The sequence below is a fragment of the Telmatherina bonti genome, assembly GCF_933228915.1.
Source record: "Telmatherina bonti genome assembly, chromosome: 19".
In the NCBI taxonomy this organism is placed as follows: Eukaryota; Metazoa; Chordata; class Actinopteri; order Atheriniformes; family Telmatherinidae; genus Telmatherina; species Telmatherina bonti.
In genome coordinates this window covers 15,004,962-15,027,553 of record NC_136617.1, presented here as the reverse complement: position 1 = coordinate 15,027,553, position 22,592 = coordinate 15,004,962, and the positions used below count along the sequence as shown (strand labels likewise).

Below are 22,592 nucleotides of genomic sequence, written 5' to 3'. Positions count from 1 at the left end.
CACAAAAAAGTGAAGTTCTCCACTGCAGGTTCTTCATTTTGATGCTGAACATACACACAAATGAATGTATACATATGGATGTATTTAAGAAACAGTAGAATTGTCTTAATTATATCGGTTTAAATCACATGTGGGCAAACAAGGCAAAAAGTGCTTGCCGTTCATGTTAAACCCTCTGGTCCCCACCCCTTCCCAAGTTATTACAGACACTGAAAAAAAAACACACATCCACACAAGCACACACATACACAAATCATCAAATGCCCTACTCACAACATCCCAGAGACAATCTTCAAACTGTTGTCAGTAAACAAACAAAACCCCCAACTTACAGCAGTGACAGAATTGATGCAGATGAGAAAAATCAATTTAGTTCACCGTTGATGCCATCTCAAGTTGTTTTATGTCTCCTATGTGTGATTCAAACTATGTTTACAAGTGTAATCCAATACCAATCCAACATTTTTTTCTCACTCCAGGTCAGCATTATTTGTTGCAAGTAAAATCTCAGAAACCGTGTGACCTGCAGAAGCATTACTTCTGCCCCCGTTCAGCATTGTCCCTGGATTCAATTTACTCGGGCTCCTGGTTGCCTCCATGTAAAGAAACAGCTATCCTGTGTTCACACGCTTTGAGAAATACTTCCTCAGATACTGAGTTCGACTTGGTATGAAGAGTCTTCACAAGAGCACAGAGAGTGCATCGTCCCCACACGTGACAGCAGAGGGGGGTGTAATAGTACAACAATGGATCTGTACTCTGGGCCCAGACAGAGGACCTGTCCTGTTGCAGCACATGTAACTTGCCAAAAAAAAGAAAGAAAAAACATTTAACACAAAAAAGGAGAATAAACCAGCAACCATAGATGCTTATACTACAAGGAGTGCTTATTAGAACATACTCGATTACCTACTGGAGCATAAACAATTTTATGAAAGTCAAACAGGTTGTTACACCAAGACTTACATCTTCATCAAACACATTTTCTTCTGACAAGACCGCCTGATATTTCCAACTTGAAGAAGGAAAAAGTGTGTGTGTGTGTGTGTGTGTGTTTGGGGGGGGGGGGGGGGGGATTAAGGTCATTGAGGAAATAATGGTTGTTAAAATAAAGCCATCACACTAGCAATAGTCTTCATAAGGTAAACAAATGTCAAGAGGTTAAAACTATCCTTGGGGATCTTTTCAGTGTGCAGAAGTTCTGCAGATAAGGAGGATGCTACAGTTAGGCCAGAAAAGCCTTACTTCCTACATGAAGCAACCAAAACCTAATGAAACGTCAGGTCAACAATTTTTTTTTGGGGGGGGGGGGGGGGGGGGGATAAATCACACCACCTATCCCAACAAGCAGCAAAAACACTGATATTAAGGACAAATCAATGCAAGTTTAGGTGAGAAGTGAGCAACAATACATCAGGCATTCTACTAGTAACCAGACACACTTTGTAGGAGACCAACGAGGAAGAATCGGGAGAACTTAGTAAAAAGTATTAAATGACCTGCTTTGTATAAGAGAAAAAACATGCACACATCCCTAACATTTGCAGATGCTCAGGGTTTGAAAACTAACCGAATTGATAAAAAAAAAAGCACACACAAGAAACAAAGCCTCTTATGATACGATGTTCTTCTTAAAAGATGATTTTGCACTGGTTCCTTCTGTGAGGGGAATTAATGCAGAACTGCACTGAATACCACTCAAGGCCAAAGTGTGGGTAGAAATATACACAGGTACGTAAATATAAAAATTAGCCCAATCCAAACATTTTCCAATTTAAGCCCACTTTTTTATTTTACATGTGTTTGTGTGTTTTTAAAGATGTCATTTGTGCTTGTATATGTATTTGTGGAGCACTGTGTGAATGTTTTCTGTCAAAAGAACGTGCATCTTCATTGCACAACCACATGCTTTTCAAATTCATCCAGGGTGGGTTTTGTTCAAAGATTTTTTTTTTTTAAAGAAGAGTGAGGGCATAAATAAACAAAACTAATTCTGAAATCTTGAATAACGGACGGTAGAAAAGAGGATGAAAAAAGGGACAGGTGACCAGAAAGCTAAAGTGAATGTGAATACCAGCTCCATATACTGTACTATACCACTTCTGCATTATGATGCCAACAGATAAGCCATGAAATAATAACCAAAAAGGGGGTTATGATGGAAGGGGATGGGGTTTAAATGTGGGTGGGATTAATCTAAAATGTCTTTTAGATTCCATCACTTCCTATTTTTTTGGTGAGGGCCAGTTGCCACGCTTCTCTCCACGATTTCCACCTCCATTTCCAGGCCCGCCAGAGCAACCACCGGGGGGGGGCCACGAGGGACCTCGGCCTCCACCTCCCCCTCCTCCTGTGTTGACTCTCCGTTCTGTCGGTCCATGCCAGGACGCTGGCTTGAGAAGCTTCTTTTATTGGCCGATGGCTCTTTACTTGCTATCTCTCGCTCGACCAGCCCGCCACCTCCGCTGCCCCCTCCTCCCCGTCCCAGGTGTGGTGATGGTGAGAAGGGTAAGACTTCCCTCCTCCTCCTTCCCTGTCTCTGAACTCTGTGAAGTCACTGCTCTCAGAGGCAGTCTCCCACTCCTCATTGGCCTGGTCTGAGTTCTGGTTGGTGAAGTCAGGAGACTTTGCTCCGTGGTTATGGTGGTTTTGGGGGTTGGTTGTACCAGTATTGCCCTGGCTGTAGTGGTGATGGTGATGGCTGTTTGCATTGTTAAGATGCCCGCCACCACTGTTATTGTTGGTGGTTAGTGTGGGGTTGTGGTTAGAATTTGGGGCATTTCCTGTATTGGGAGCAGAAACTGGTGCTCCATTGCTGTCTTGAACTGAATTTAGAGAAGGGGACGATGGTCTTCCTCCCCCAATGACACCGACTCCTCCATTGATTCGCGCAGCATTCTCTCGCTCTTTCAGTCTCCGGAAGCGGGGTGGTTTGTCCTGCTGGTGCTGAGACCGCCCATGCCGACGACGTCTAGGGGGTCTCTCAAACCCACGGTTAGTGGGAGGAGGGGGTGCATTTGGCCCTCCAGTGTTTGGTGCAGGATTGGTTGGAGCTTGCTGAGTTATGACCCCTCCATTTTCAGAGGAAACTAGAGGAGCAAGGGTCGTGGCAGGCAAAGATGGCTGAGTGGGGTTGGGCCCCTGATTTTGAATTTGACTTCCATCTGTTACCTTCTCCTTCTTTTCTCCTGCATTTCCTCCTCGACCAAAGTCTTTGGGGCCAGAGGGGTGTGGCTGACCTTGCTGTTTTCGGCCTGAAGTGGATGACTTGGAGGAACCACTGTGAGAACCTGGGTTGGGTCCAACTCGATGTCCCCCAGCTCTTCCTTCAGGATTGCCAGTACTCCTGTAGATGTTTCCTCCTCCATTTCCCCCACCCTCTGCCCCTTCTGGAGGGCACACCTCTTGGGGTAAAGACACGTGCCTGGGAACTTCTAGGTGGTGCAGATGAAGTGTTTGCTGCAGAATTGACCTTATCAGAACCATTCTTGGTGTTGGGTTTTTGGTTGTCATCTTTGTCAGAGTGAGCCAGATCACTTGCACCACTCTCACTACCAGTCTCTGAGCCTCTCTCTCTTCTTCTCTTGGGGATTTCTTCATACTCTGAACCCTCGCTGCGAGTTTCACTCCTGTTTCTGGCCCTGGCAGGATTATGCTGAGAGCGATCCTGGCCATGTCGACCACCAGGTCCTTCACCCTTGGATTCTTGGTGGTGGCCACCTGATGATCGATAGTCTCTGCCACTCTACCACCCATTCTGCCACGACTGCCACCAGCAGGTCCAGCACTGGCTGTGAAGCTGCCTCGGTACCCACGACCACGTCCATAAAATTCTCCCCCACGCCCTCGACCAGCCGGCCGCCTTTAGGAGGGACTCCATGGTGGTGGGAGCTTCCTCTTTCAAAAGAGCGATCTCTGTCCCTTCTCGAGGAGGGTCCTGAAAATCCTGATGTGGCATCTACAGCTTTGAGCCCTCTACCTGGCCCTCCTCCACCTCCACCAGAGGATCGGTCTTTTCCCCCATTCCTGGGTTTATTTGTCTGAGCTGCTTCGTCTTTAGATGGAGCTGAAGGTGCTCTGGGAGACGGAAGAGGCTTCCTGTTTCATGGAAATGGGTTGGCCACCATCTTGGTCTTTATCTTTTCCGAATCCTGTGGCAGATTTTTCTCCACCATCAACATCCCCTCCATCTCTCTTCATTTCCTTCAGAACTGGTTTCTTAATTGGACCAGCCCTTTTGTTAGTATTGCTGCCTCCTGTCTGGTTGGAGGCCTTATGATCTGATGATGTATTGGAGGGATCTTCTCCTCCACGGGAGTTGTTCCCACCTCCTGCATTATTGGCCCTTCTGCATGAGAAGACCCCCCACTCACATTGCTGCTTCCAGGGCGTGGGGCCCCACTGGGTTTCTGTCTTGTGTTCCCGCCCTCCTCTTTGGTTTGCCTTAGGATGGGGATGCTGCTGAGACTGATTATGACTACCATGTTGGGAAGGAGGTGGGCTAGATGCAATGGCAGAATGAGGTGCATGTGCTGGGCCCTGTCTTCTCCTGTTTCACATGGCTGTTACTGGTGTTACCACTGTTGCCTCTTTCTCCAAGACTGTGGCTGATACCAGATTCACCCTCTCTCTGTGGTGGGCGAGGATGCTGAGCCACTTTGACATTTCCATCCTCTCTGGCAGAAGATGAGGAGGGAGGAAGAGCAGGAGGATGACAGGGAAGGTTGGTGAAGAGGAGGGGAAGAGTCTGTCTTCTTAGCTTGGGCCTCACCACCCCTGTCACGACTGTTTTCTGGCTTATGAGGGTGAAGAGAGTGAGTGAGGCTGAGGGTGGTGGCTGTGATGGTGGTGGTGGTGATGGGAGTTGCTCTCCACAGGAGGGAGGTCTGCTCGGCCATTACGATCATAATGAGGATGTGTGGCTCCCCATATCTGGCCTTGTTGAGCACCTCGGTGAGGCCCTTCATCCTGGTGGGGGAAGCTATGTGGCTGGCTTCCCCTATCATCTGCCCTCTGATGCTGCTGGTGCGGAGGGATCCTTGCACCCTGGTCAGGGAAGTTGCTGTAGTTGCCACGACCACCAATGTAATGATGAGGATGATGCTGCCTCCCTGGACAGTGGCTTGATTGCCAACTGGAGGGGGGAGTTTGACTGGATGTCCCTGATGAGGTGCTAGGCTGCTGGATGGGTCCCAATCCACCATCTCGCAAGCGGTGTGGAGGAGTATCACTCCTAAGACAAAAAAAATTGAAAGATCACAAAATAAAACTTAGTTCATTACCAAATTTAGAGGATCATTATAGATCAAATTTAAAGGTAGGGCTGGGCGATATATCGAATATACTCGAGATATCCTGGCTAGTCCCCTGTGCGATATAGAAAATGCCTATATTCGTCATATTCGAGTATCCTGTTGTCACGCAGTTGTTTTTAGCTGTGGGCGGGGGGTTTTCCTCCCTCCTCCTCCACACTGCACCGCTTTGCACAGAGAGTTAAAGCAAGCGCACCTAGTTACGTACATAACGTGAGCTATGTGCTACGTCAAGAGAGGCAGCGTGTAGCCTCTGTTGCCAACTTGGCGACTTTCTCGCTAAATCTGCCGACTTTTTTGTGAAAAGCGACTAGCGACAAATCTAGCGACTTTTACTGGAGTTATTGGAGACTTTCCTGGTGTTTTGGCGACTGACTTTAAAGCACATATTGTAAAGTTATTGTTACGAACGAGAATCTCTCCCCGTCCTAAAGCACCCAGTCGCTCCGGCTGCAGCTGCAGCCAGTCAGAGGAGCAGAGAGGGACACCTGCACGACTCCACCTACAGTCACAATGAACAGCCAAATCCGCCACTGATCCCGCTCCGGATTACAGAGTGGGACGTAAAATTACAAAGTTTTTCACGTCACGCAAAAATAATTAATTCTATTTGACTAAATTCAAAGCCTCTGTCACTTACTCACCTCATCCACTGTGTGTGTGGACACAAGCATATTTATCTAGCTCATCGTGTCTCTAGAAAGTACAGAAAGGAGTGGGGAATCAAATCCTGAATTAAAAACTGGCTGAAGCCGTTTATTGGAAACGATACGAGGACATTCTGCCTGTATTATAAGACTGATTTCTACGCTAAACTCTGCGATTAAAAAAATACACGACAACTCAAAAACGTATCCATAAAGCAAAGCCTTATATGAGATCAACCCAATGCAAGCTAAAACTTAAAAAAAAAAAAAAAGACTAAACTAAAAGTAAGAAAACTACACAAATTAAAAAAACATAAATGTATCTCTGTCAAAGTGTCTCTTTTGGGTCACTGTGCAGTCCAAGGCCAGAAAAAGGAGGAGGATTGAACATGCAGCTAGCTATTCCACAAAACATAAGAATCCTTTGGTTAAATTTGATAATCTAACATTTAATAAAGGAGGACAAAGCTGATTTATGTGGTTTTAATGGTATTCAAAATAATTTTTCAAAAGAATAGCCTGTTTCAGTGGCAAAAAAGAAAAGAATAGAAGAAAAATAGTACAGGATCCATCATCTGGCGGTGGGTTTGGATACCGGAGAGAAGAAGTTGACCAAACAACTGTCGTATGCAAAGTATGTTGCAAAAGTGTCGCCACAAAAGGTAGCAGTACCACGAATTTATTTCATCATTTGAAAAGTCCCCCCCCTAGAGCACCTATTTTCATACGTTGCATTTATTACATCATGTAAAGGCACTTTACTTTGTTTTAAAATGACATGTTTCTGCCACTGCTTTAACTGCTTCAATAAATACGGTTTTGATCAATTTGCTTTGTTACAATTTCATCCTTTTGACATGAATGTTTAAAATCAGCATATCTTAATGCAGTATGAACAATTATGTTTTAATATAGAACACAAAATCATCTTACTGATGTGATTGTATGCACAAAAGCATTAATTCAAGGCTAAGGTAAATATCGAGATATATATCGTATATTGTGACATGCCATAAAAATATCGGGGATATCACTAAAAGGTCATATCGCCCAGCCCTATTTAAAGGCACTAAAAATGATGATTTAATTCAATAATTTTAACAGTTCTGCAATAACCTTTGCCTCAAGATCTTACAGATGCTTCTGCAGATTATGGAGAATGAAGAATGAAGGATGTCAAACTGTGGAACTGAAGACTGTAATAAGGCTTCTTGAGCACCTAGAACAGGGGTGTCCAAAGGTGGTCCTCGAGGGCCACTGACCATTAGATTTTTGATGTATTCCTGCTTCAACACATCTGGCTTCCATTAAATGGATCCAATGAAGTTCTGCATAATGACTAAATCATTTAAGTCAGGTGTGTTGTAACAGGTAAACATGGAAACCCTGCAGGATTGTGGCTTTTGAGGATGGGAGCTGGACACCCATGGCCTAGAATAAACTAATCCTAAAATGTTTCCCTAACTGACTTAACAAATACCTGGACCCCTTTGCTCCATTATCATCCTCCAGTGTCTGCTTCTGTCGAAGGGGAGAAGTTAGCCCACGGTTCTCTCCTCCACCAGGAAACACCTCTGGCCCCCAGGCCATCTTGGGATCCATAGGAGGGGTCCCACGGTTAGGGTGTCCCGGATGCTGTTGCTGTCTGTCAAAAGGGTCTGAACCAGATCCCCCTGAATCAGAACGCTCACGCCCAATAAGCCCTGGAAAGATGTAATCATTTTAAAGGAAATACATAACAGATTTGATGAGTTAAGTGGCTGGACCAAAGCACATTATCACCTGATCAATGCCAAATATGGCATCAGTAATCTATGTAAAATTCAACTTGTCATCTACTCACCAGAAGGGTGCATCCCAGCTGAATAGTAATCCATTGGTGGAGGGCGACCTTGCATCATACGGGGGTCCATGTAGGGCATCATCATCCAACGAGGGTCAAAGTTCATTGGCAGAGGTGGAGGCCGAACCATATTGCTGGGTTGATATAGAGGCCCACCTTGCTTTGGTCCAGGACCCGGTTGGGAGGTTGAACCCGGTGAAGGACCTTGTGGACCCTGAGGCGACAGCTGACTTTGTGATGCCTGGCTGTGTTGTTGCTGTTGCCACTGTTGCTGCTGCTTCAGGAGCTGCTCCTAAGACAAATAAATGTGATTCATAATGTTTTGATGTAGAGATTTTTACATTTCCTCTTTAAAATTGAAGCAGCTTTTTTTCTAATAATATAAGATAAAATAATTAATTTACTTTTGACAAAAGACAAGTTCAAGTCCTTACCTGTTGCTGCCTCTGAAAGCGAGGTGGGAGAGACTTCTGGTACTTTGAGTAACCCTGGCTGGGAGGACCACCAGTTTGCCGACCTGCTCCCCCACCAATATTCTCAATTTTCACTGGATCGATTACTCTTTCATCTCCACTTGATGCACGAATGTGAGGACTGACCATGGCCTCTTCTTTACTCTCCCCTGGTAAGGGTACCTCAACTGTGGGCTGCTGTTGTTGTGATACAGCTGGCTGGGAACACTGTTGGGCATCTAAACCAAAAAGGTGCAAGTCTAAGTCAGTTTCTTCAATAAAAAGGTAAAAATTTAAACCAAAAATCAATACATGAATACATTTTAACTAAAATACAGGTAGGTCAATGCTGATACCTCATCATTTACACTCACCTGCACTGGAGTCATAACTGCTGTTGCTGCCAGCTCGCTGACGGTCATTTGTGACAATACTAGGGCTTGGTTGGGCAGCCAGAACCGGAGGCTCTTCATTGTCCACACAAGGGGAAGGAGGCTGGCTGATGTTTGGAGAGGAAGCTGACATAGATGGACTGGGGCTACCTGCTGTAGCAGCTGTAGAATTCCCATCCAGGCTTGGGGTCTTACTGCTGCCACCTCCTGTGCTGCTGCCCTGCTGCTGTTGCTGCTTCTCATCCAGCTTCTTCAGCTTCTCGGCGCAGGCCGCACGTCTCTCCTCCTCCATCCTACGTTCTTCCTCCTCGCGGCGACGGCGGGCTCGTTCCACGGCTGCAGAGATCTCAGAGGACGACTGCTTTCTCCGCTGCCGCCAAGTCTCATCCTCATCATCTCCCTGGGCCCCATGGACTAGCACGCCTGGCTGAGCAGAGGAGGCAGGACCTCCAGCTGTTGACTGATGCTGGGCTGGAGCAGGTTTCCCCGGGCCAGCAGATGCAACCTGGTTGAGTGACCGTTCCTAATCGATAGAACACAATTGACATTTGATGAAGCTATTAAAAATCCTATAGTTGACACAGCTGTAATCTCTTCGGAAAAAATAAAAAAAAATAAAATATAAATCCGTGAATGATTACATAAACGGTTATAAAACGAAAAACAACTTAAAACTAAACATGACTCAGCTGTAAAGGAAAAAAAATAAATAAATAAAAAATCAGTGGGCGGTGGATGGCGTTATGACAGAAATGATTAATCTATGAGGGCCTAACTGAATGTCTACCTGTCGGTAAAAGGAGTAGGGCCCTTGTCCAAGGAGCGGCCCAGGTGGGGGGGAGGGCTGCTCCCGGGGACCACCCAATCCAGGCCTGCGCCCCTGTATATAGGCAGACACGGTTAACCATGTTCCACCACAATAATCTACACTGACAAACATCCAAACACTAGCACATCTCTTCCCAGAGATATGCCTTTAACTGTGACAACAAACTCCCCATAAGTGCACATTTGGACTTGTCATAGCATTAGTATGACACCACAGGGAAAATCTTTACTGCTCCTATGGCTACCTGGTAGTTGGATGGTGCTCCCTGACCTCCCCAGTTACTGCCTCCCTCCTCTGCCCATCCTGGCTTGTTAGAAGGGGGCTGGGGGCCATTGTCAGCATTGGAGGGCGGCGTGTGACGTGTGTCTCCGCTGCTGTCTGAGGCTCGAGAATGAGAGATTGCATTGGGTACATCCTGGGACCTGGGAGAACATGATAAGAAAATAGAAATCAAATCACTGTATAACCTGAGCAGACTGGATAATATAAAGTTAGTCACAGACTGGATTTACTTGTTCACACACCGGGAGTCACTTTTGCTCTCAGTTCTCTCCTCCTCTCCTTCTTCTTCTCCTTCATCATCACTAAACTTCAACTTGGCAGAGTAATCAATCTCCTCATGGGCCCCTGTTGGAACAAATGACATTGGAATCACATTTGTGCCCAGCTTTGACCAACATGAATTCCAACATTAGTCACCTTTCATCACTATGACAACCCTGTTCCTCTCCTCCCACCCTTCCCTTCAGTGAGCAACTTTTAGTAACATAAACCACTCTGCTTGGATTGAAAGGAAATGTGATATGCTGCAACAGCTGATGAAATATTGCCAACATCCACCACCACACTATAATCCTTCATTTATAATGCCATAAATCAAAATGTAGCTGATAGGGCTGTAACAATATGCTTTTGTCTCTGTTTTTTGGGTGCCAATTTGATTTAAATTGCTATTCTCAGTAATCTTTGATACTGCAGATTTTTGTAGACTAAAAATAAAAAATTTTTAAAAAATGTACAAAACTTTTCCTAGTCCTTTTTCTTAATTTCATTTAGGAAAAAAAGAACACAGTAGCCAGACTATCATTCTGCTGCTATTCTGCCCAAGAAGACAAGTAAAAAGATCAATAAAAACAATAAAAATGACGAATTTTATAATAGATCATTAATATCTATAAAAAAAACAGATATTAAAATTGTAAAGCAAAAAATCCTGGGTTTGATTTTTTTTTTCGATTCAATTTCACACCCTTATTAGTTTAATGTGGTGTTTCAAATATAAAATTTTAATTGACATGAATTCCTCCTGTGAACAACAAAAATGTAACATTCAGCAGAGTAAGCTCATGATTGCTGACTTAAAGTAAGGAAAATATCAAACTCTAGAGTTCCGAATACTACAAACCTTTTATGACAATTATGACTTTAAATCTGAATTTTTTTTTTCCTTGCCCTTTTATTTTTTTGTCAGTTTTACTGATACTTAGAGCGATGAAAGCAAAAAAAAAAAAATCAACTTTTGAGACAAATGTTTTATTGGAATCTCAAAACAATGTTTTCAATTATGAAGCAAATAAGCAATTTCTGTACCTGCCCAGCCCTCATCTCCATCATGATCCAGCTCATCTAGCTCCTTCAGGTCATCCTGCTTTAGGATAGAGGGCCGCTTTACCACCTCCCCTCCTGACTCTCGTGGGCCACCCTGTGACCTGCTGTCAGGTCCTCCCTGCCCACGGGAAAATCTAAAAGAATGGAGGAAATTCTTGGTGAGAAATGTGACAAAAATACAAACAAGTCATTGCAAAACATTAAATAAATAGATTAAAAAAACAAAAACAAATTGTGGTTCTTTAACTAATTAGGCTAAACTGAATAAACACAATAAAAGTTGTGACACATACCTTGGGGTGGGCCCTTCCCCAGGTGGAGGATACCGGTATGGCCCCTGAGGGCCATAGGGGGCTGGAAATGGTAGGTAGGGAGGATACATCTGAGGAAAAGCACAGATTTAGTTTATAAATAGATTTCTTCATCCTAGAAGAAGGAATAGTAGAGGGAATTGAAAGGGAAACTTACGAACGGAGGCATGATCCCTCGATAAGGGGGATACCCAGGCCCCACAGGGGGCTGGGGCAGGGGCAAGGCGGGACTGCCTGCAGGAGGATTCCTAGGTGGCCCGTGGTTCTGGGAGTTTGGAGGGGTGACCCCAGCTGCCCCATCCATTACCAGAGCTCCCGCTGTGCCACCCTCTGCTGCCCCCTCCCCAGGCAGGGTGGGTGCCAGGGCTCGGCCCCCACCGTCCCGCCAACTTGTAACGTCTGAAGAGATTCCACACAGAACAAAACTGTCAGTAAAGATGCAGTTAAGATGCAATAGCTCAAGAAGAAATCCTACCATATTCACGCAGACAACTAAATCAATCAAGAAAGAAATTTTATATATATATATATATATATATATATATATATATATATATATATATATATATCACACACACACACACACACACACACAAATAAATAACAGAAAAATCTCGAGAGAAAACTTTCACTTAAATAACTAGCGGATCAATAATCACTGATTATTTAGTGAGATTCACTTACTCTGGGGGCGGAGGCTTGGTCCGGGCCCATACCACTGATCTGCAGTGGCCTGTTCTCTGCCAACTTTGTCCTGGTCGCCAGCCGCCTGCAGGGTGGGAAATTCCTCGCGAGAGAATGGCGATGGTAGGTTTGATCCCTTTCCACCTGCAAAAAGGAAGACAAAATAATACCTAACTGCAGCAAAACATTAAATCCAGATAATGGTCAAAGGGCATGGATGGAAGTGTAGACTCACCATCCCCTTGTGTTCCATGTGTAACACTGGCTTGTGCCCAGGACCTTACCCCTACGGCCTGGGTTGAAGTTGGGGGCAGAGCCTGAGGAGTAAGCACAACAGACAAATGCCATATGATAGATGTCAAGTGGGACAGCAATAAATCCTCCTATTATAGGGATGTATCATTATAGGCAACTCACGATTCGATTACACTTCAGGGTGCTATGATTTGGTTTTTACATAACTTCATTCATTCATTTTCTGAAACTGCTTAATCCGATTAAGGGTTGCGGGGGAGCTGGAGCCTATCCCAGCAGCCTTTGGGCGAGAGGCAGGGTACACCCTGGACAGTTCATTGCAGTTATTACATAAAATAATTGTACAAATCAATCTAAAACATATTATGTTAAAAAATGTTTCCGTGGAATCTAGGAAAAATGTGTTAGCAACAGCTTGGAACAGCAACCAGCAGCTTCTTACTTAACCTGGGAATGTGTGAGGTGCTGTGACAGGTTTGTAATATCACAATTAAACTTTATTTTTGGCTTTTAAAAAAGTGACATATGAAGTAAATCTTGTTCAAACATTATCCATTCTAATTTTTTAATAAAAACTTAACTTTTTTCAAACACAGTCCTTCAAACCCCTTGACAAAATATCATGCTTACTAACTGTTGGTGCAATGCTAGCTGCCACCTTCTTTGAATTTCTGTTTACCTTTGACCACCACAATTTAGAGCAGTGTTCCTCACTGCTCGGCTCGCATGCGGCTCACTGACTCTTGACTTGCAGCTCGTGAAGCAGCCACTATCTTTCTGAAAATGTTATCTAAACAAGTCATAATGATCCTCAACGGTGCAGTTCTCTCCACAAACAAGACCTGCAGGCAGCTTGCAAAAATTTTGCTGTCCTAACGGCCCTAACTGACCCTGTCAGAGTTGCCAGTTTTTGCTAATTTCAGCAGCACTGAACTCTGTCAAAGAGCTGCTCCGTAGATATATTGAAAAAGAAACACTGACATTCTGGAGGCATTATTGTATTTTCACCATATACTGTTGTATAAGAATGCCATTACTCCCTGCAATATTTAGCATAACGATTCCTTGCTAAAAAGCTGAATGTTACTAATTTGGCAACGTAATGGCGGCTCTCCTCTTGTCTTCGTATATTGAGTGCGGTTCTTGTTGAATTAACAGTGAGGATCACTGATTTTGAGGGATGGCCGGCTGGTCTGTTCCCTGGTGTTCTGCTGGCATGCACAGTTTTTATGCTCCTGCTACACTTTGCAGCCGTGTTCTTTTCATTTTTAATGAAAAATAATTTTAACATTTAGTAGTAATAACAGCGTGCCACATCTCAATGAACTGATTAAATAGTAAATCAGCACGCCCCTACTGAAAAAGTAGTAATAAATTTTTTCTACTCCTGACCATACATTCCTGGGTTGTACAAGTCATGCCGCACCAAGCTTAACTACATTTATTTTAACACTACCAAAGCCCACCCATGATAACATGCTAAATTAGCCTGAGCTCATGCTTTCTCTTCTTTGTGATTTAAATAAAAACGTAATGATCAACCACGAAGAGATCAATGGTCGGTATATGTATATGCACATGTTTTTCAGCCGAATTACCGACACCAAGGGAATAAACACTGACCATGGCAAGTGTTCAGATAACAGGGTAACAGGTTGAAACAACACTGACTTTAACAGCAAGAATAATAAGCACTGAATAAACACACTTACAGAGGGAGCTGTTGTCAGATATTGTTGAGCCGCTGCACAATTTGACTTGCATATATCCAGGGAAAAAAAGCTTTGGCCATTGTTGCTTCTTTTCATGTAATCAGTGCCCAGTTTGTTTGTTTGTTTCCTCAAAAGTTAAAACAAAATTCCCAAAAACCTCAGACAGAGATATCACTCTACTTTCATTCTGATTGGCTACTATAATGGCTCTACTAGGTTTCATTGGCTGAGAAAAACCTGATGATAATAACCTGAATGAAACTGGACAGAGGAATCTAAACAATACTACCAACAAAATCTTGTGGGTCTGTTTTTTCCCCACTCATTTGTCCAACTAATGGAAATCCTTCATAACGACAGAAAACTTTAATCCATGTGTGTGTGTGTGTGTGTGTACATATAATGCCTGTACCTCTGAAGCTGGTGGGGTTCTCGGGAGGGTCGGTGCAGGTATCTGTGAAGCCACAGGCTGCTGCGATTCCGGCTGCGCTGCTGACAATGCATCGGTACTGCAAACAAGACACAAGCCACAAAAAAAAAATTTGTGTGTATATATATATATATATATATATATATATATATATATATATATATATATATATATATATATAGACTGAGCAAAACAATTTCTTTCAAAAAAGACAACTACTTAAAGTAATATTATGACTAAAACTTCTTCTTCTACTGTTCATATAGTGACCTACCTCTTTGGGTCTGCTGTTTCCTGTTTGCTTGCCCATCCTGTGCCGTCTTTGGGAACAAGCGAGACGTTGGGATCGTTGCCTTTGTTCTCTGCCTTCAGACTGGGCAGGTTGGCAGGGGGTGGCATACGCCGCGCAGAGGCAACTTTACCAAGAGACTGCAGGCCATGGCGGGGGGGAACTGAGGTGGGGAATAGAGAGCAGGTCATTAGCAAAGATGAACCACTGAAACATGATACAAGCAAAATCTACTGGGTGTGAGGAACAACTCGACAGAGCTGTAGCCCTCTTTTACTTGGCTGAAAATGCAATTAAGATATACAAAAACTACAAGTTCAGAAGTTTGGTAGTTTCGGTTTAATTAAACAAAATTTTATTTTTAAGCGAGCCCATATCAATTACAGCTTATATAATAGTGAAAGAATTTGTATCCTGAGAGCAAGAGAGAAAGTAAGAGAGAGAGAGCTCCCTCCTGATACTGAAAAGTGAAGCTGTTTTGAATATTAATACCTCATTTATTCCTTGAGGCTTGTTTAAAACAAAAAAGAAAGAAAAACAGCAGTCCATGGACCTTTGTGCAAGTGTTTGTGGGGTAATCGGTAGTTCAGGAATGAGGACAGCTGCATGGAACTAATGGGGAGCCTTTGAATAAAACATAAACTGGGAACTCGGTACCAAAGTCAAACAGCATCTTCAAGTAAGCCTCTGTCTCAAGTCAGGCTCAGTTGCTTCAAAGCTCAGCTGACATGTCAAATCTTAGAAGCCATTCACCCACCAAGCCTGGCTCATTACTAAAACCTATCCCTGAATAATTTTACCAATATTAACAAATCATAGGCTTTTAGGTAGTTAAGGAATACACGGACCAGAATGTGACAGCACTGGTGAGAATCAAGGCAGCACAGCCTTGTAAATGTAAATAAAACAGTAACTACGAATTAGCAGATCTGTTTTCTTTTAGCTTACATGCACAAGAAAAATACTTTATGTATCCGAAAGGGAAAATGATACTGAATTGCATGAAAATCTGCCACCATTTGGGAGAATTTAAAGAACCTTTTGTAAAGGAATATTCCCTGTGCATGAAGACAAACATTTATCACATCACTAACTTGTGAGTGTGTTAAAGATTGGTTATGAGACAAGAAATACTCACCAACAGGCTTTTGTGTTTCAAGGCTCTTTCCTTTGTATGTATCAAACAGGTTGAGAGACGCATACTTGGTTTTGCCTTCCTTCCCCTTTGCAGTTTGCCCAGAGCGCTCTGACATTGCGCTGTCCGCTCATTGAGTATGGTGAGCCCTGAGACTGGGAGAGAAAGGAACAGAAAGCTATTTAAAAGTAGGTATGCTCACAAAGTAAGGGTGAAGGTGATGAGTGTACAATCAATGGTAGCATAAATCATTTCACAGATCAAAATATAGTAAAAAAAACAGCCAGACTTGACTTCATTTTTTAATGATGTTGGTTGCATTTGGTTTATTTAAAAGCTGAAAAGGAATATAAAAACTGACAAAAATGTTCATGAAAAAACTGTTGGTGGGCTGCAATATTAAGATAATGTCATAACAAAAAAGATATAATAGTATAACGATAATACTGCTGCCTCAAGACATAAATATTACTTGCAAACAAGCTGCACACATGTAATTTCTAATAACTTACGCATTTTGAACTGCCTTTCCAAATGACTAAATCTAATGACTAACAGGTCCTTTTATAACATGATAGTACATACTGGGTTTTTTTAAATTGATTTTTTTCCCTAAGAAATCAGACCAAAAAAAATTTGAAAAAAAAACAATTAATTTGATTTTTTTAACATATGTTGTGATTTGGTTTGTGATTTAATCTTCTAAATTCCAGCTTCAGTGTTGATTTTAGAAATATATTTATAAACATGAGACAGAGGATTACCACATGAGATGACATAATACATTGTTCTATAATGCAGTGCAAGAATGCAGAGTTGAGATATGAACAGCTACACTAACAAAATGCAAGATGCAATGTGTGGCCATGACAACATAGCCTGAAGGTTACATTTCCTCTAAAACAAGTTTATTATTTGGGTTTGTAAAAACTTAACAGTTTGAGATCATACATCTTATTCACACCACAGCATGTCATATCTCTTTCGACATACTTTCCAGTAGGGGTGGGAAAATTGAATTGAAAAATAAAAAGTTGGGATTTTTTTTTACTTCAACATTTCCAAAATCAATTTTTTTTATTAATTTTTTCTTCTTCAAATAAATAAAAATAATTCATGATAAAAAATTTGTCACTTTATTGTCTTTATTTATCTTTTTACTTGTATTCTTGGGCATTCTAGCAGCAGAGTGAATGTCTGGCTACTGTGATATTTTTTTCCTAATTGAAATCAAGAAAAATGACGAGCAAAAAAAGTTTTTTTCTTGAGGTTTTGGGGTTTTTTTTTTTTTTTTTAGCAAAAAGGCACAGTGGTGCAAATTGCAAAAATTAAATGTACCTAAAAAATTTAGGTGCAAAACCTAATCTGCAAAATCTTAAACTGAATCTATTTGAATTCAATTTTTAATTAGGTGCACACTTGTTTCCTGAAGTGGAGGCATCGAGACATTTGCTCAGGTGAATGCTGTAGCACTCAGCACACAGTTGATCTCAATGACGTCCATTTCAAGCAAGTACCACCTGTGGTTTGTCTATGTATCCAGAGCTGAGAGCAACAATGGAAAACATTTTAAACAGTGTAAATGCATCCTAAAATATATGATAACAATAATTACTTAATGCATTAAATAAAGCTATAATAACGCAGTAACATGGCCAGACCTATTTATAATAGAACCTACAGCATGTTACAGGGATCCATTTTTAACATTTTAAATGTCCTCAACAAACATCTACATCTGATTATAAGCCAGGGCAGGATCAGCCAGTGGAAGGTATGTGTGTGCATGTTTCATTTTCAGATTTAAAAACAGTTGCTAGATTTGTCACAAATTACTTAAAACAATAACAAAAAACATAAAACCAAACAAAGAAAATCGCAAGAAGGTTCTTGATACAGGCTAAATATAATGATAGAATCACCAAGTTGGCAACTGCAAGTTAAACGCTTTTTCCTTACTTGCACAGGTACACTGGCAGTCAAAAATTAGATGTACGTCTCCAATTTTCCACGCACACACTTGGACACGCACGTGATATACACCAATCAAATATATAGGAGTGAGTAATATTATTACAAATAATAAGATTTACTCATATTTTTTTAATTTAAACATCTACAGTACATTACAGATAACCCACTTAGACTGATGTTAATAATAGTCAATCAAGAAGGGTACACTTTGGACAGGTTGCCAGTTCATCACAGGGCCAAGACAGAGGGGTAAAACAACCATTTACACTCACATTCATTTCCAGCTAGAAGATCTGAAAGTTCTTTAGTTTAGAAACCCATGTAGCTTCAATCCCACTCAGTGTTATACTGATGACAAGCTGCCATTAACTTGCACACAGACATAATTTCTCAATCCTTACAAGTGATTTATTAAGCTCATGGATGGGGAAAAAAAACTGTATAACCTGTTTCCAAAAGTCACGGGTGCACCTAGATGTAAAGTTTAGCTGTACTGCTCCAAAAACGTTTTCAGCCTAGAGCCCTACAGTCACACAACTATTGTATCAGAGACAATCAATGTCCACAGTCACTTTCTAAAGCTATTCAGTTCAGTGCTGCATGTGATAAAAAAAACTTCCAATTTAAGAAATTCTAACACACGGGACTTTGTTAAATTTATCAAAACTTTATAATTAATAGTTAACTGTATAAGCAGTTGATGAAAAAGCTGCACAGTTCTCCTGAAGCGAAAAGTAAATGGCATTTCATAATTTAAGCAGGTGGGAGGAAAAGCCTACAGTTAACATCACAACTGACCTACTGCTGACAGGTCAGCAGTAACTGAGTTTGTTACACTGTTGCTTGTTTCCACAGGCAACATAACAGTAGATAATGTTAAAATAGACCAGCCTAGTTGGTACAGAAGTGTATATTTATTGTTTACGTGGTTTCAGTAGATTTCAAAGTCATGGTAAATGTCAGCTTTTTGTCACAGTAAATGCCCTCTTACAAAGCTTTCCCACCAGCTTTTACTCTGCCTTTACTGCGAGTGAAATCCAGCGACTACTGCAACTATGAAAGCTAAAACAACATAAACATACAGTTCCACCAGAGGAGTCTCACCAGACTTCACTGTATGTGTAGTGTCTTGTGATGTTATATGTGTTCTTCTTTTTCAACAAGTCATCTCCATGCCTCCATGCCTTTGTTCTGCTCATGCACTAAACCAGGTGATTCCAAAAAGCACAGTAAATTAACCTGTTGCTGGCTGAGCAGAAAAAATACTCAGCATGGAGATGCTTCTTGAAGTGTTGTCGAGACTTTCTGATACACTGCTGTTACAAAAGATGTTCAAAACGGTGAGGCACTGTTTGTATGCATTTTTCTTTTGAATGCATACACAATTTCAACATTAGACTGGAGTAATTTTTACACATTATCCCTTTAAATGTGAAAAGAATCCAAACCATTGTTACGGTTAAATTTGTGCAACATTTTACTGAATTGATTCTTGTTTTTGGTGTACAAGTATTCTAGAAAATCTCAATACATTATCACTGAACAATTTAAATTAGGCCAGATTCTACATATTGCCAGAATAAACACGCTTGAGGTGAGCAGATCTAGTACACAGCTCACTGCTGAAAACATTGTTCAAAAGAAAGCAAAATGCAGAACCACGGTTCCTATGGCAACACATTATAAATTATATCCTCCCATGCCTTGCCTTGAGACAGGGCTTGGCTCCATGGCAACTACCAGGCCTTTATCCTGAACTCTCTATACTGCACATCAATAAAACACACGCTGCTGACATATGTCCAATTCAGCATGATTTGGCTGCCTCCATTAAGTTACTCTGTTGACCTAACCTCACCAAGTCCCACAAATGCAATTGCTAAGAGCAGATGACTTCTCTTAGACAGTTTCACTACATTTATCATTCATATACCTGTTTTTGAAGACATAATAAAAATAATGTGAGAACATCCAAATGATCCCTGACAGAATCATGGTCAGAGAAACAATAAAAGCTATTTTAGAACTAAACAAGGGAAACAAATGCTCACTATTATTCTGATCTGTATTATAATGGCATGTGAACTTATACCTGAATAATGACAGCTTCAGCAATAATTAACGTACAAACATCTTTATAGATTAAAAAAAAAAAAGGCAACTGTGCAAAATTGAAACACCACCAAGGCAGAAGCAACTCAGAGTGCAAAAAATCTACTTCATAACAACTGTATCACAACTGTCTCATGTAATCTAAATTGGCTAAAAGATTTCAGCCTGACATTTCTTTTAGTTTACTGCTAGTAAATCACGAGACCACAGACAAATTACAAACTACCAAGGGAGTAAATAGATAAGATTTCGGTGCACAAAGAAATGTCAGCTGTATTAGCTTCAGATAAGTCTATGTCAAGCAAAAGCAGGTACTTTTTCAGCAGTCCCCTGGAAGTGTGGTCATAACAGACGAGGATCACTCATTTGTTGGTACAATTAAAAGTGAACCATAAATCCAGGTATGATGAAAGCATAGTCAGTTCACAAGGCCATCCAGAGCAATAAAAACTACTACAATGTGTTGGATCATTCACAACTGTGAGGAATTATAGAACATTAACAATAAAATTATATCATAGTCCGTCAGCTGATAAATTACATAGCACACCTGATTTTACTCTGGAGCTGTAAATACAAATTAACCAAAATTTAAAAAGGGTAATGTGCACAAAACTATGATGAAACTGTTCCTTGACTTTCAACACAGCAAACAATATCCTACAGGTCCAGAATAATAGATTAAAATGTTCTGCATAGCAAATGTTGGATTTTTCTAAAATCAACATTCCGTACTTGTGCTTATCAAGTGAAAACAAATTAAGAACAATGTAAACACGAGGAAAACCTAACATAAAACGCATAATAGTAACATTGATAACAACAATAATGATAATCACCCTATTTTCAATTGCACTGATCGTCTGAAAAACAAGAATCCTTGCAAAAATAAAAGCAAATAAAGGCGTTTTCACGGTGATTATAGGGCAGAAGCAATGCAGCGTGCCTCAATAGCCAGATGAGATTAGAAAATTAGGTCGTGGGATGGCTGGTCAACTACATGTTGTATGAGGATTAACAGGGACCAGCAGCTAAACTACTGTAACCTACAAAGAGGCCTTGAACAGCCACAGTTAAACATCGATTACAATGCACACAAGGGCAAATCTCTGGATAGCTCCAACTTTTCAAACCGCAGTCTGGACGTTTAATAATCACACAGCAGAAGCTACAGATGAGTTGTTGAGCTAAGTGATGTTAGCTGGTTTACTCAGGGCCCCAGTGTCCTCTTTGGGAGGGGGACTGCGTTGATGTTTCATAATGCACTTCCAAAGCCTTGCGTTATCATTAACTTACTGCTCTTCAGATCTACGAGCTTGGATTTACACTGTGACATAAAAACTAGACGTGTTCATTAAACGATTTTCCCTTTCAACAATTGGTATGAGCCCCAGGATGAAGCAGAATAAACAATTTTATAAAGAGAACAAAACAAAATGGCGGTGGAGAGGCCTACAGCCTAAAACACAGTATGGTAGTGAAGCAAAGCTCAAACGACTGTACAATTATTCACCTAGCCGATATTTAGAAACATTAATGACAACAAGATCCATATAAAATTATTACTAGATGTAACATGATATAGTTATGCTATTTTAAACAACAGCAGTGCGTCGTAAAACGACACTGTCTTAGTGGGCTACATGGTTAGCCTCAGAAATGCTAACGTTTATCCGCTAACATCAGCTGCGTAGTCAATCTCCATCGTTAAGACATTTTAACGTCAATCAGACATTCCAGTTTGTGCGAATAACCAAACAAGTAAATGTTTATTCACAAAATATAACTGTTGAATGTGTAACATGACAGGTACCAACTACATAATAAACCGAAATGGGCTAACAAGCTAAGAAACTACCAAATGTTGGCTAACAACAACAATCAAGACAGCCTTTCCAAATAATAAGACACATCCTTCTAATGAGTCAATGCCTTGTTTTCAACGCCACTCATCACCATTTCTGGTCCATTTATGTTAACCGCTTTATGTTGGCATAAAAATCCTAAACCCTGCTGCCACTGACCTGGTCTTGTCCCGACTTGTCTCGAGGTTGTATCGCAGAATGAGGTTAGCTACAACGTAGCTTCTAGCAGCTAGCTAAGCAACCTCCTGCATAGGCACACACACAGAAGGTCTTTGCTTAAACTCGCACTAACTTTAATGTAAGTGGCACTGAATAAATGGGGGGTAAAAAGGTGTTCGGCTTACTTGCGCTCCTTTTTTTCCTTTTTCCCAAAAATAAATGAAAAGGGGAAAAGAAAATAGTTGATGCTGGACTCGATCCGTCACTAAAGAGCCGTCAACGGCTACTGGGCGATTTAGTGAGATGGGAGCCGTTTGGGACCTGAAGAGAAAGACAAATGCGACTCTTCAGTATTATTTTTTATTTAAAAATAATATAATAAAATGTAAAGAACACGTTAAATTGGAAGTGGAAAAAGTCTGAAAACTGTTTTAAGGTTGAGCAGAAATACATAGAATGAAACTGAAACAATAAAAAACTGATTAATCTCATATCTTTGCAAAATCAAAGATGTCATCTAAGGTTGAGCTTCTCTACATTAAATTTACTTTTGAATTACTTTTGAATTTCGCCATTTGAAATT

The 22,592-nt window shown here is 41.3% G+C and overlaps 1 protein-coding gene across 1 annotated transcript in view; it reads right to left on the bottom strand.

Annotated features, from left to right (window-relative positions):
- The window catches only part of prrc2a (proline-rich coiled-coil 2A), a 22,832-nt gene extending 522 nt beyond the window's left edge, over window positions 1-22,310 (bottom strand). Inside the window, 30 exon segments of the mRNA XM_079258474.1 lie at window positions 1-2,365; window positions 2,368-2,487; window positions 2,490-3,378; window positions 3,380-3,744; window positions 3,747-3,854; window positions 3,857-4,082; window positions 4,084-4,352; window positions 4,355-4,394; window positions 4,396-4,530; window positions 4,532-4,696; window positions 4,698-4,817; window positions 4,819-5,105; window positions 5,108-5,145; window positions 5,147-5,233; window positions 7,440-7,662; window positions 7,803-8,094; window positions 8,237-8,493; window positions 8,629-9,169; window positions 9,434-9,526; window positions 9,720-9,897; window positions 9,988-10,102; window positions 11,066-11,217; window positions 11,377-11,465; window positions 11,552-11,793; window positions 12,079-12,222; window positions 12,314-12,395; window positions 14,458-14,554; window positions 14,750-14,927; window positions 15,903-16,054; window positions 22,195-22,310. The exon segment at window positions 1-2,365 is cut by the window's left edge and continues 522 nt beyond it. Coding sequence (XP_079114600.1) covers window positions 2,226-2,365; window positions 2,368-2,487; window positions 2,490-3,378; window positions 3,380-3,744; window positions 3,747-3,854; window positions 3,857-4,082; window positions 4,084-4,352; window positions 4,355-4,394; window positions 4,396-4,530; window positions 4,532-4,696; window positions 4,698-4,817; window positions 4,819-5,105; window positions 5,108-5,145; window positions 5,147-5,233; window positions 7,440-7,662; window positions 7,803-8,094; window positions 8,237-8,493; window positions 8,629-9,169; window positions 9,434-9,526; window positions 9,720-9,897; window positions 9,988-10,102; window positions 11,066-11,217; window positions 11,377-11,465; window positions 11,552-11,793; window positions 12,079-12,222; window positions 12,314-12,395; window positions 14,458-14,554; window positions 14,750-14,927; window positions 15,903-16,017 — 5,787 coding nt within the window. The 5' untranslated portion in view covers window positions 16,018-16,054; window positions 22,195-22,310 and the 3' untranslated portion in view covers window positions 1-2,225.
- Window positions 22,311-22,592: the final 282 nt, after the last annotated feature.